This window comes from Vulpes lagopus, chromosome 22 (genome assembly GCF_018345385.1).
Source record: "Vulpes lagopus strain Blue_001 chromosome 22, ASM1834538v1, whole genome shotgun sequence".
Lineage (NCBI taxonomy): Eukaryota > Metazoa > Chordata > Mammalia > Carnivora > Canidae > Vulpes > Vulpes lagopus.
In genome coordinates this window covers 11,524,322-11,536,615 of record NC_054845.1, presented here as the reverse complement: position 1 = coordinate 11,536,615, position 12,294 = coordinate 11,524,322, and the positions used below count along the sequence as shown (strand labels likewise).

Sequence of the window (12,294 nt, the reverse complement as noted above, 5' to 3'; positions counted from 1 at the left end):
AAAACCAATGGACTAGTCAAAATCTTGACAAAGAATACAGGAGAGAGACTCTTCCTGTCTCCTGGTACCACTTTCCACTCATTAAAATGACAGAATAAATTAGAAGGAAGAACACCAGAACGTAGGATAAGACACTTAAGTTCTAATACTGGCTTCAACCTTACACTGGAAAAGTCATTTGATTAATTAATCAATTAATAATTAATTAATTTTTTGAGAGAGAGACAGACAGGCAATCTCAAGCAAGCTCAGCATGGAGACCAAAATGACTAGATCTCACAACCCTGAAATCATGACCTGAGCTGAAATCAAGAGGTGGACGCTTAACTGACTGAGCCACCCAGGCATCTAACTAATCTGTGGTTTAGTTTTCCCATCAGCAAAATGGCAATGTCTGTCTTCCTTATCTCATTCACATGGAGATAATACAAAAGTTATAATGACGCAGATAGAAAGTACTTTATAAAACATATATTTAAGTTTTGTGCTACAATTTGGATATTCAAAACAACCTATAAATAATTGCTCTCCACCAATATTAAAAACAAATTACAAAGATTAATTCTATAATTTATGCAGCATAACCTCAAATTTTTAGACTACTGCACTATCCATATATGTGATATTTTCATATACTCTAAACATTTAAGCAGATTCTTATCATTGACAATCACTATCAATATTGAACTTGAAAGACAAAACAGAAAGATTTAATTCTGCTAGTTAGTATATCACTGTGCAAGAAACCTCATTTGATAAAACCTCAACCCATAATATCTGTGAACTGTAAGGTATTTACTAGCATATCTTATCTATCTCTCTGAGACATATACATAATACATATAGATATCTTCCAAGTGCTATTAGTTATTTTTTTCAAATGCTGGTTCAGGAGAATAATTAAAAATTCACAATTTTACTTATTTGTTTTAAACAGTCTAAATATAATTAGAAAACCTGATAAATAAAATTGATGCACAATCTTATTTTGTGAATGAAATGACATTAAGAACTGTCAATTTTCTAATAAATCTTCCCAGTTCAAATCTAATTGTTCAATAGATACTTGTTTAGAACTTAGTATTAGGCACTAGGGATACAATGACTAATATTAACAACATCATCATCATTAATTATATTAGTCTTACTGGATTTCCTTAAAACTGTATAATTCTTGGGTTGCTCAAGGGAAATTTTATAATCTAATTTTCTTTCAAAATATCCAAAATAGATTAAATATATAAGAATATCAGATATCATTCCCTGCTTCTCACCTCATTTGCTATTTGTTAATAATGCCTCTAAGCAGTTAGGAACTTTCGAGTTGTCTTCTTAAATTACGCTTGTTCTTGTTTTTTTTCTTTTTCTTTCTCTTGCTTTGTTTCTTTCCTCCTTTCATATTCCTCTTTTATACAAATATTGCTGCATTTCATTCTTTTTTGGTAATACAGACAACTAATTCATTTATTCCACAAATATTTTACAGAGAGTCAGTCACATAACACAATGTCTGCATTTAATAATAAACATGTACTGCATTTGGAGGTATACCATAGAAGTCTGAAAAAATGTTTTCCAAGAATTGTATCATTATACTATGCTATTCTCTATGGTTATTAATATGTTTATGGGATCCTTTTAATTTTTTTATTTTATTGGGGGGATCCTTTTTATTCCTTTTATTCCTCCCCCCTATTTCATTGTTAAAATTTTTAAGAATACCCTAAATCCTCCTCCTTTGCTTTCTTAATACTTCTCCTTTCCATACTCTGTAATATTTCTGTCTTCTCTATTTCACAGAATCTCCTCTAAGTATACTAAAGACCTCCTCGGATTTAAATTCAAAGATCATTCCTCAGTTCTATTTCCTTTTGACCTCATATTTCTACTGCTATCAATCTGGGTTCTTAACATTTTCTAAAATTGACTTCCAAGACACTATGATTTCTTAGTTTTCTCACGATTTTTCTGATCAATGGTCTTTGTAACTAATCTACTGGTACAGAGTGGTCCCCCAATAAACAGTATTTATTCATTAATTTTTTTTGCACTCTTCATTTGTTCTCTTAGGGGAGAGCATTCATTCACAAGTTCCCATTTACCATCTTTATATAGATGATTTCCAAATCACTTTCATTTTAGGTCTCTCAAATCCTTTTTGTTTAAAAAAACTCTTTAAAAAATTTCTTTAGCTGTCCATCAATCCAAAAAGTCTCCATAGTTATTAACTCACCTTTCCAATGTAAACCAATATTTTTTCCTACATTCCTGGCTGCCACCCTCACTATTTCTTTGATCTCTGTATAATCAATTCCTTAGATTTTCTTCTAATAACTAAGCAGAACCACAGATCTCTCCTCTACATTTTCTCACATGTGCCTCTTTGTGCCCATTTCCATATCCAAGATTATGGGGTCTCTTATTGCAACTTTTGTTTTTCTCTTTTATTTTTAATTTCATTGTGGTTAAATATACATAAAAGTTACCATTTTAACAATTTTTATTTATTTATTTATTTATTTATTTATTTTTTCATTTTAACAATTTTTAAGCATATAGTCAGTCCTATGGCAACAAGTACATTAACAATGTTGTGCAACCACTGCTACTATCCATCTCTAGAACTTTTTCCATCTTCCTAAACTGAAACTATGTATCCATTAAATAGTAATACCTTGAGGCACCTGGGTGGCTCAATGGTTCAGCGGCTACCTGGCTCAGGTCGTGATCCTGGGGTCCTGGAATCAAGCCCCGCACTGGGCTTCTGCTCAGCAGGGAGTCTGCTTCTCTCTCTCTCTCTCTCCCTCTATCCCTTCCCACTGCTTGTTCTCTCTCTCTCAAATAAATAAATAAAATCATTTAATATATATAAACAATAATATAAATAATATATATATTATTATATATAATAGATATATAATAAATAGTAACACCTTATTTCTTTTTGTTTTTTTTTTAATTATTACTTTTTTTCCTAAGTAATCTCCCCCTCCCCCCCAATATGGGGCTCAAACTCATGACCCTGTCCCAGAGCTCAAGAGTCAAATGTTCTACTGACTAAGTCAGCCAGGTGCCCATCTTTTTCCTTTTTATTTATTTTTTATTTATTTATTTATTTTTTAATTATGATAGTCACAGAGAGAGAGAGAGAGAGAGAGGCAGAGACACGGGCAGAGGGAGAAGCAGGCTCCATGCACCGGGAGCCTGACATGGGATTCAATCCCGGGTCTCCAGGATCTCCAGGATCGCGCCCTGGGCCAAAGGCAGGCGCTAAACCGCTGCGCCACCCAGGGTTCCCCATCTTTTTCCTTTTTAAACTGCCTCTAATTCTTTCTATTCCAATACATCCTACATATCTGCTAAAATAATCTGCAAATAAGACTGAATTTCCTTTCCCTTTTTTCTTTAAGATTTATTTGTTTATTTAAGAGAGAGAGAGAATATGGGAGAGGGGCAGAGGGAGAGAATCTTCAAGTAAACTCCACACTGAGTGCAGAGCCCCATGTGGGACTTGATTTCAGGACCCTGTGAACATGACCCTGAGATCACGACCTGAGCCAAAACCAAATATTGGACATTAACCAACTGTGCCATTCATGAGTAAATAAAATCTCTTAAAAAAAAAAAAAAATTTCAGGGCAGCCCCGGTGGCGCAGCGGTTTAGCGCCGCCTGCAGCCCAGGGTGTGATCCTGGAGACCTGGGATCGAGTTCCACATCAGGCTCCTTGCATGGGGCCCGCTTCTCCCTCTGCCTTTGTCTCTGTCCCCGCCCCCTCTCTTTTTTTAAAGATTTATTTATTTATTCAGTCAGAGAGAGCGAGGGAAAGGCAGAGACACAGGCAGAGGGAGAAGCAGGCTCCATGCAGGAAGCCCGATGTGGGACTCAATCCTGGGTCCCCAGGATCACACCCCGGGTCTCCAGGATCACACCCCGGGCTGCAGGAGGCGCTAAACCCCTGCGCCACCAGGGCTGCCCTCCCCCCGCCCCCTTGTTTCTCATGAATAAATAAATAAATAATTCTTAAAAAAAAAAAAAACCCTACCACTAAGCTTTGTTTTTATTTAATAGTTCCATTTCATAATTTGTCAAAAGCTGATTCAAATAACTGTTTTCCTTTTTCTATGCTTTTAATGGTGTTATTCCTATAAGATAGAAGTCATTATATTAAATCATTTTGTACATCATCTGGAAGAATGCAATGCACATTTTTAAAAAAGATTTTATTGAGAGAGAGCATGAACAGGGGAAGAGGCAGAGGGAGCTGACTCTCCACTGAATAGGGAGCCCAGTGATGCCAGGCTCGATCCTGGGGTCATGACCTGAGCGGAAGGCAGATGACTGACTGAGCCACCCAGGTAGCCCTGCAATGCACATATTGTAAAGTATTTATATGACAGTAATGACAGTAATGTAATCCTTAAAAAAAAGGGAAAAACTATAAATTTGTTTGGCTAATTGAAGTAAGCCTCAAACAAGCATTCATATTATATGAGTGTTCTTTCACTGAAAGAAAGGAAGGAAAGCAGGAAGTCAAGAATGGAGAATGAAAAAGATAAAGGAAAACTAAAGAAAACAGTGTTCAATTGGTTAATTCATTGTTTCTAATTTCTTCCTTGGGTCAATTGAGGAAATATTTTAAGTGTAGCTTATCAAATGCTCAGAGAGTGCATAAGGACAACAATGACCACTAAAGCAATCAGAGACCAAACTAAACAAAGTTAGATAAGCTATTATGAGCAATTAATTAAACTGCATTCAGATGCAAACTTGGAGTCCTTTTATAAAGTTTTTCTTGATTGACATCCTTCTGCTAATAATGTTTCTGAACACTAGATGGCAATGAACTAACGGTTTAAATGAATGTAAAAAAAACCCCTCAAAGTTGACTTCTTTAATATAGATAGAAAAAAAGATATAACTGCTTCACTTCAAAACATATATCAATTTTTGATAGCAAATCTCTTACCTGGGAAGAGGTCTGTACATCTCATAAATATCTCCCAATAAATGAGTCCAAGTGCATACATGTCTACTTGTTTCAAAGCTGATTCACAGTCCCTCAGGTTCACAGCTCCTTCTAGAACTTCTGGTGCCATATATCTGATTGTGCCAACCTGATAAATTAGAGTGATATTTTTCAGAAACAGAATATAGCATATTCTGAAAGGCATATATTAGGCCAGAAGTTACCCATAAATTTCATGTCAATGATATGTTATTTGCCCCTGTGCATGTCACGGAGCCTTTCTATACCAAATTTTTTTTCTATAAAATGCCCTCTTGAATAATTAAACTGGTAAATTCATCCTATTGAATATTATTCATCAATCAAAAAGAATGAACTAGACCATATGTATGTCAATGCAGAAACATTTATAAGACAAAAATGAGAAAACTGTACAATATGTACACAATTTAATATATTTAAATTTTTTTTAAATTAAAGATTTTATTTATTCTAAGAGAGAGTATGCAAGCAGAGCCAGAGGGGCAGAGGGAGAGGAAGAGAATCTCAAGTAGCCTCCATGCTGACCACAGAGCCCAAAGTGGGGATCAATCTCACAACCTTGAGATCAGGACCTGAGCCAAAATCAAGAGTTGGACCTTCAACTAACTGAGACACCCAGTTGCCTCTAAAAAAATGTTTTAAGTTAAAAAAATAATAATAATACACACATAGATGTGTACGTGAATGGAGAGAAAAAGGTTAGGAAGGATGTGCTGCACATTTAATAGTGATTATCAAAAGGTGACTGTCCTATCTCAACTTGGCAATATTACTCTTACTTCAAAAATTAGCTCCTACATACTGCCTCCCAATGCTTGTCAAAATAATTAGTTGGAACCGCAATGATTTCCACAAACAACTGATAAACTTCATATAATTTCTTTTATATTTAATTTTGTAATTCTTAATATGTTATAATTGGTAGCATACAAGGATAACTGTCCTGGGTTTATTTATTTTTTTAAAATTTAAAAAAAATTTTTTTTATTTATTTATGATAGTCACACACACACACACAGAGAGAGAGAGACAGGTAGAGACACAGGCAGAGGGAGAAGCAGGCTCCATGCACCGGGAGCCCGACACGTGGGATTCGATCCCGGGTCTCCAGGATCCCGGGTCTCCAGGATCGCACCCTGGGCCAAACCGCTGCGCCACCCAGGGATCCCCTGTCCTGGGTTTAATTTTTTAATGCAATTCATTATGTTCTCAAGGTATGTCAGAGTGATACTTTTTGTACATACTCACCTCACTTATGGCTGCATTATCTTCTTCCCCTGGGCGTACCAGTCTATTTCCAGTCAGCCTCATAGACAATCCAAAGTCACTAATAACACAAGTTCCATCATTTTTCACCAGGACATTTCTGCTGTTTAAATCTCGATGGGAAATTGCAGGTTTATAATGATCTGTTTAGATAATTTCAAATATTTATTAACACTTAAATACGACTATCGGACATAAAGTAAGCATACAGGTAATAAGGATTACACAAATACAGTTAACTATTGTTTTCTGCTCATTATTTTCTAATAAGAAAAAACGACACAAGAAAGCAAAGTTTCAATTCACAATCATTACTATTTTCACTATATTTTCCAACATGACTACTGTTGTATGTATAATTAATTAAGCTTTAAATATTTAGCTGCAACTAATAGCCAACATGCTATTGCTTCTAATTTTAACACACACATAGTTTTTTTCCTTCATTCCTAGGGTAGCAAAAGGAGGCAATAGAGAAAAAAAATATATTTATTATAAAAATCAAAAAAGTCAACTTGTCTAAAATAAGTATCAATAAAAAACTGAGATGGCTCCAAAATCTGTATACGTATATTATACTATTCCCCTATGGCGTAACAGATCAAACTTATAATAGAATATCCCAGTTCTGGGATCCCTGGGTGGCGCAGCGGTTTGGCGCCTGCCTTTGGCCCAGGGCGCGATCCTGGAGATCCGGGATCGAATCCCACGTCGGGCTCCCGGTGCATGGAGCCTGCTTCTCCCTCTGCCTATGTCTCTGCCTCTCTCTCTCACTGTGTGCCTATCATAAATAGATAAAAATTAAAAAAAAAAAGAATATCCCAGTTCTGCTCTCAGGTTTAGCCCCATCTCAGTTCTTCAATTTCAACTAAGAATAGTTTTACAAAGGACCTGGAGCTGGTATCTTTCAGCAAGATATGAAAACCTATTTTCTGATTTTACAGAGAAGTAAAGCACTAGTATACTCATTCTATTATCACTAGACTATCTGTTCATGAAGGCAGAAAGAGAACATGTTTACCTGAACTCAAAAGAATTAGCTTGCTGACCGAAAGAATATATCTAACCTAAGCTGCATCACCAGAAACATATTTTTTTCCTCTCTATAAGGACATTTTTTAAATAAAGATTTTATTTATTTATTCATGAGAGAAACTAAGAGAGAGAGGGGCAGAGACACAGGCAGAAGGAGAAGCAGGCTCCATGCCAGGAGCCCGACATGGGACTCGATCCCGGGTCTCCAAGATCATGCCCTGGGCTGAAGGCAGCACTAAACTGCTGAGCCACCTGGGCTGCCCAGGAAATTTTTATAAAATATTATTAAGCAAGGCTATAGCTCTATAAAGCTATAGAATTGAAAAAAAAATCTATACTACAAATTCTGAAATTTAAAATAACTCTCTAGGCATACCAAGAACCAGAGCAATCAGAACAAAGTCAACAGTAAGTTTGAGTATTTATATTTAGGTACAAATAGGCTCAGCATTTAGTCATTACTCTCATTAATGAATATTAGGCTGCAATTTCACCAACAGTGTAACTAAAAAGAGGATAACGATTCCTTTGATACATAAAAAAACAAACAAACAAACAAAAACAACCACACAGCAACAGCACAATTGGAGAAAAAAATAGTAGTCAGCATTTATCTAAGTGCTGATTTCTTGCTCATTCTCTCCCCTTTCAGTTCATGGTCCAGTCTTCTAAAGCTTGTACTAACATGGCTCACTTAACCCCTAAAAAGAGCTGCATTTCTTATTCTGCATAAAACCATATATAATATTAGTATATACAGTATAATCTTGAGGTGATATTTATATAAGAAATTTATAGAGATATAAAAATGTTTCTTTATTTGGAAAATGTTTGTATATTAATGCCAAATCAATACTTAAACTAAAAGATCTCACATTTAGGAAAACCAGGCAAATAATGGGGGAAATGGGCAATGAGCGAGTCAGTGAGACAACCAGAGAGGAAAATATGGTAGTACTTTCTGCTATTATATAATGAGGGGGGAAAAAAAAGAAATGGATTGGGGGAGCAAAAGATGTAAGAGAGGAAACAAGGGAAAAGGAGAGAAGAGAGGAAACAAGATTAGGATTTATCACCAATGCAAAGGGGAGAACTACATACTGTCCGTTGAGAGACTTTTCCCAATAAAGTTCCCCTGGGTAGGGCAGCCCAGATGGGTCAGTGGTTTAGGGCCGCCTTCAGCCCAGGGTGTGATCCTGGAGACCCAGGATTGAGTCCCACGGTCGGGCTCCCTGAATGGAGCCTGTTTCTCCCTCTGTGTCTCTGCCTCTCTCTGTGTCTCTCATGAATAAATGAATGAAATCTTTAAAAAAAAAAAAAGTTCCCCTGGGTGTTCCTTTTAATCCTTTTTTTAAGGTTTTATTTATTTACTCATAGGCAGAGGGAGAAGCAAGCTCCCTGCGAGGAGCCCAATGTGGGACTCCATCCCAGTACCCCAGGATCACAACCTTAGACAAAGGCAGACACTCAACCACTGAGCCATCTAGGCTTCACTCCTTTTAATTCTTTTTATTTGGGGGGCAGGGGATGCAGAGAAAGGAGCAAAATATACTGTGATTTTGCCCTGGGCAGTAGCACTGTACTAGGTAAATAATCTCAAAGAACAGCAAGACACAATATTTTTTTAATTGTGTTAAAAAATAAAACCTGAACAAAAAATGGTCTCTCTGTGGATATTTACACACACACACACACACACACACACAGAGAGAGAGAGAGAGAGAGAGAGAGAGAGAGAGAGAGAGAAAGGACCTGGAAGGATATACATAGTTAATATAGCTAATAGTAATTTTCTGGTTATATCTGAGTATCTATGTTCTTTCTTAGACTTTTTTCTTTTGGAGTATGGTAACAAGTTTCATTGACATTATCAGGAAAAAAACTCATAAGGAAGACAAATACAAATAAATAAATAGGTTTAACTCTTTATTCTGAAGCAAAAAAACAGCTGAATAAATAATAATAGTATTATTCCATACTACAAAATTTCTATGCCAAACAGCAAAGTTACATCTGAAGATACTGGGGAAAAAATAGCATTCTCTGAAAAAAAGTTAAATAACATTTTATATATTTTGAAATAATATAGTATATTTCCAATGTTTTAAAAATTAAATAGCCACTATACTTATGTTTTTTGCAATAGCATATATACATATACCTGGTTTCTTTTTTTAAAGATTTTATTTATTTATTCATGAGAGACACAGAGAAGGAGAGAGAGAGAGAGAGAGAGAGAGAGAGAGGCAGAGACACAGGCAGAGGAAGAAGCAGGCTCCATGCAGGGAGCCTGACATGGGACTCGATCCCAGGTCTCCAGGATCACGCCCTGGGATGAAGACGGTGCTAAACCGCTGAGCTACCCGGGCTGCCCATATACCTGGTTTTTATTTTTTTATTTTCATTTTATTTTATTTTTAAAAAAGATTTTATTTATTTATGATAGTCACACACAGAGCGGAGGAGACACAGGCAGAGGGAGAAGCAGGCTCCATGCAGGGAGCCCAACGTGGGGTTTGATCCCGGGTCTCCAGGATCGCGCCCTGGGCTAAAGGCAGGTACCGAACCGCCGCGCCACCCAGGGATCCCTATACCTGGTTTTTAAAAATAGTTGACTAGTTTTTAATATTAGGTAATATTTGAGAATAACTTCTACATGAAATAAATCTCTTATTTTATGGTAATCATTCTTTTCAGCCAATGTTTGACTTGAAATTTTGCTAAATCATGCAAGTCTTAAAAAAGGGGATTAGGATGGTATTTTAAATTCTGTGCTAAGTCAGCTCTTTAAATGAATTACAATAATATTTAAGAGTAAGGAAACACAGTCCAAATGGTTAATGTGCTAAAGCAGTAGAATAAGTGCATCAAATTGCTGACACAGGCAATAACATTGGTCAATTCTGTATTCAGGAAAAGCAAGATGTCAAGATAAATGAAGTGATAAATTATTCAGGAGAAATTATTTATATATGAAGCAGCAGCTAGAAGAGATGATCCATGCTATTACACAGTGGAACAAAGATCTAAGAAATTGATATATTAATGATTCTCTTATCTACAGAGGTCAGAAACTGGAAAAACAATATTCTGGGCTATTGTATGAAAAGAAAATCCCATATGGGATGAAAGCTTGAGGAAGCAAAAGACTGATTTTTCGAGGCAAAGCTCATTTAGACCAGCCTGTGATGTAAGGAGTACTTTGAAACAAAGTTAAAGTAAATGGATTAAACCAATGCTCTGAACAACTAGCAAAAATGTACATCGATGCTGAAGAAAACTGTAGTTATGGCAAAAAACACAACCACACAGTTCTGAAACATTGGCAAAGAGTGACTCCACCATGCATTATCTTCTTTCTACTGGTAAAGGAATCCAGCATTATTTGAGACAGCAACACATCCAGGTTAAAATAACAACAACAACTACTACTACTACATTTTCAGCATCTCTTGCAGCTAAGATTGGTAGTTGAGCATGAACTAAGTTCTAGAAAATAAAACATAAGAATAGGACTTCTGGAGGCAGATTCTGCCCTCCCTCTCTTTTCCCAATAATACCACAGTGCTACCAAACCAATCTTAGATTGTCTCTCTCTAAATTCTTACGGGAGAAAAAAAATTTTTCATTCTTATTGAAACCTATTATTTTTCCCCCTGACCGGTTTGAACAAACCTAATTCTAACTAAGAGAAACATTGAATTATAGAAAGATACACATAGGATTTATACTCAAGATCAATCACAGAATAAAGATCCATATGATATTAAAAGTAAAGTATTGGTAATGCACTGTATTTAAATAAGCAAATAAATGCAAGAAAATACAGTATAGCCTTGCTAAGAGGTTTTTAACCTAAGTCCATAATGGACTTTAATGGGTCTGTGAACCACTAGAACCAAAAGAACATTCATTTTTTTTCTTTTTTTTTTTTTAGATTTATTTATTTATTTGAGAGAGAGCACAGAAGGGAGAGGGAGAAGCAGACTCCCAGCTGAGCAGGGAGCCCAATGAGGGGCTGGATCCCAGGACCCTGGATCATGATCTGAGCTAAAGGCAGATGCCTATCCGTCTGAATCACTGAAAAGAACATTCTTAAAAGCATGCCATACATGTATCTTTACAGAGGAGTTAGTGAGGGCTTTACTAAAAATCTCAGGGTGCCTGGGTGGCTCAGTGGTTGAGCATCTGCCTTTGTCTCAGGTCATGATTCCAGGGTCCTAGGATGGAGTCCAACATCAGGCTTCCAATGGGGAGTCTGCTTCTCTCTCTGCCTATATCTCTGCCTCTCTCTCAGTGTCTCTCATGAATAAATAAAAATAAAATCTTTAAAAAAAATCTCAGTGAGATCCATGACCTCTCCAGAGTCTTTAAGTTCTTTTTCATATTCTTACCCCATCTGAGTGTTATTCATCTTCTATCCATTGTCTTACCTCCTCGTGGCAATTCTGTATGGAGATAAGCCAATCCTCTAGTCACAGAATGAGCCAGACGGCAAGAGCTGACCCAATCACTTGTATGGAGACTCAAATACTTGCATAGAGATCCCTATATAATGGAGAAAAATACACCCATACAAAAAAATGGAATTAATTTACTTGTACATGAGGAGATAAATTAGCAGCAACCTTATAAAATACTTAAGCAGGTTAAGATTCCATGAATATCTAATGAACTATGACATTTCGAGATCTCAAAGGAGTTAATAAGACATTTCTGCAAGAGGGGAGGAGAGGATGTAAAAGGAAACTTAACATTATTAATTTTCATTCTCCAATATTAAAAAGTATAAATGATTATTTCATATTAAATACTTTGATTTATCAAATTAAGATAGAAAAAATAGTTTTTTAGATTCTTTATAGTGTATCTCTTACTAGTATGAATACAAAGTGCATTTTTTTTGTTTTACAAGTACAAAACAGAAAGCTTTAAAAAATATAAATATGTGTCAGTGTCCTTCAAAGTGCTCATCCACAAACTA

At 36.0% G+C, this 12,294-nt stretch overlaps 1 protein-coding gene across 2 annotated transcripts in view; it reads right to left on the bottom strand.

Moving 5' to 3' along the window:
• The window catches only part of BMPR2 (bone morphogenetic protein receptor type 2), a 198,552-nt gene that overhangs the window by 31,551 nt on the left and 154,707 nt on the right, over positions 1-12,294 (bottom strand). For both annotated transcript variants that reach the window (XM_041737050.1, XM_041737051.1), the window contains exons 7-9: positions 11,744-11,858; positions 6,258-6,418; positions 4,968-5,115 (exon numbers count right to left, since the gene is read on the bottom strand). In XM_041737050.1, the coding sequence (XP_041592984.1) occupies positions 4,968-5,115; positions 6,258-6,418; positions 11,744-11,858 (424 nt within the window). The remainder of the gene's footprint in view (positions 1-4,967; positions 5,116-6,257; positions 6,419-11,743; positions 11,859-12,294) is intronic.